Here is a 1,992-nt window from a genome sequence, read left to right on the forward strand (position 1 = left end):
TGTTGTTCGGGGTGAATTCGTTCGCAGTCTAGCTTGCACTGATGGCACAAAAGTCCCGCGTTATTGTAATCACTGGCGATACCGAACAACCCATAACCGAATTCAGTAACGCAATGGCAAAGACTTATGCGACGCGTGTATATTGCAGCAGGGGAAGTTTTCGGTTTTCGCGGTCTCTCGAGTTGTCCCTTGCACATTGGCGGTCCTCTAAATTCGAGTACATGCAGCAATAAAAATCTGTCCTACCTTTAATAATAGTTGTAGAGGATTTTACTCCTAATTTCCATATATCTTTCCTTCCGTGGATCCGTGGCGAGCATCCGTAGCGGCGGCAATCTCGGGGTACGGAAGGTGATGGGGGTCAGCTTCCACGTTGGAGGCGGTGACCAAAAGCTTCCGAGGAATAATTGTTCGTAATCTTTGTCGTAGGCTGGCTCGAAGTGCGGCGGCGCTCTGGTGGGAGCGGCGGCGCTTGCGTGGGAGGCGCTGATGGTAGGGCCCCGGTGGTCATGTGAGGGAGCACCAGCGGCTCCCGTGGTGGGGATGTTCTTTACCCAGGGACGCATCACGTCTTTTATTTTTTATATATTCATATATATATAACACTGAAATAATGGAATTGAACGTTATAATTAGAATTGAATAAACTGTTGAGGAATATAATGAAGAAAAATATGTTTTGAAAAAGTAAGTCTATGCGTTTGACGTGACACCCCCCCCTTATTTAAAAATGTGCGTCGATGGACTCACATTTTTCGTATTATAGCTACTTATACTGACATTACAGTTTTCTTATTTTTGTAACAGTATTTTCCTTAATTCTACGTAAGATAGTTCGTCGTTGTCCGTTCGTTGTTCGTTTATTTGCTCGCTCGTTCCTGGCTGAGCGTTGTTGGTAGAGTCTTCTATTGGTGCTGCTGGATGGTATTCCGCAATGAATGTTCTTTCTTTACCACCATCGTCCTTGTTCTTTCGGGATTTTCCCAAGAATAATATCAGGCTGGTCACTGATGACCATAATGCACCTAGCAGATAGAGGCTCCATCCATAGATCGAATGGATCGCGTACCCATGGATTAGAGTATCTATTACTAGTTTTATCAGTCTCCTGATAATGAACAGTGCTAATACTCCGGCGCTGGCGGAGCCAAAAGTGATGAATCCATCCCAGAGGCGTTTGCCTGCGCTTTCCGCAATGTGATCAAGAGCTTCTTCGTCGAGAAGGTTGATCATGGATATGCTTCCACGAGGAACGTCTTGTCCCATGGCTCCTCTAGCTATTGTGTTTAGCATGGAAGGTTTTTCCACGGGAAACATAATATGGTTTCGTAGTCTATCAAGGTCTTCCGTTGTATATATTCCGCTAGTGGCCAGTGTATCTGGGCTCACATATTTCCATGCAGGTTTGGTCAGTGGTTGTATTACTAGTGGCGGCAATGATTCCACCATGTTAGTAGTTGCTCTGTACCATATTTCGTCTATTTTGAATAGATTTGGTAGGAGCTCGTTACAATCTTTGATCGTCCCGGTTTTTGTAAGTATTCGGGATCGAGGTAGGAGAAAATATGAATTATTTTTGTACGTTACTGGTAGCTCGTTATAGCATTCTTCCGTGCGTCGTATTCGACACTGCACTGGGACACATTTGATAATGTAGATTATTTCACCGGCTGTAACTGCCGTGTATCCCGCGGACTTCATAATCCGAAATGCCATTTCATCTGGCGCTATGCTGGATAATGATAGAGCGTTTTGTAGTATTTGTTGTTCCATGGCACATTTCTGTTCCATGATGTCTCTATATAACCTCGTTAGTTGGGTTTTAACATGTTTTTCCACATATACAAACTTTGAATTTACATATGTGAAGATGTCGAGGTTGTCCACAGATATGCGGGTTTTAGATTGGAAAGTTCTTCCTCTTTGAGTTTCGAATATTAATAATTTGGGGTGCTCTGTATGGTAGAGCTTATATCCGCATACATTAACTTC

The 1,992-nt window shown here is 43.6% G+C and overlaps 1 protein-coding gene across 1 annotated transcript; it reads right to left on the reverse strand.

The window, feature by feature from the left end:
- Positions 1–724: 724 nt before the first annotated feature.
- On the reverse strand, positions 725–1,732 carry LOC148938085 (uncharacterized). Its single transcript, XM_089083299.1, has one exon. It carries the CDS (start codon positions 1,714–1,716, stop codon positions 793–795), a length of 924 nt encoding a protein of 307 aa, XP_088939425.1. The 5' UTR covers positions 1,717–1,732; the 3' UTR covers positions 725–792.
- Positions 1,733–1,992: the final 260 nt, after the last annotated feature.

Source organism: Pogonomyrmex barbatus, unplaced genomic scaffold, assembly GCF_055798465.1.
Source record: "Pogonomyrmex barbatus isolate J1 unplaced genomic scaffold, ASM5579846v1 scaffold1, whole genome shotgun sequence".
In the NCBI taxonomy this organism is placed as follows: domain Eukaryota; kingdom Metazoa; phylum Arthropoda; class Insecta; order Hymenoptera; family Formicidae; genus Pogonomyrmex; species Pogonomyrmex barbatus.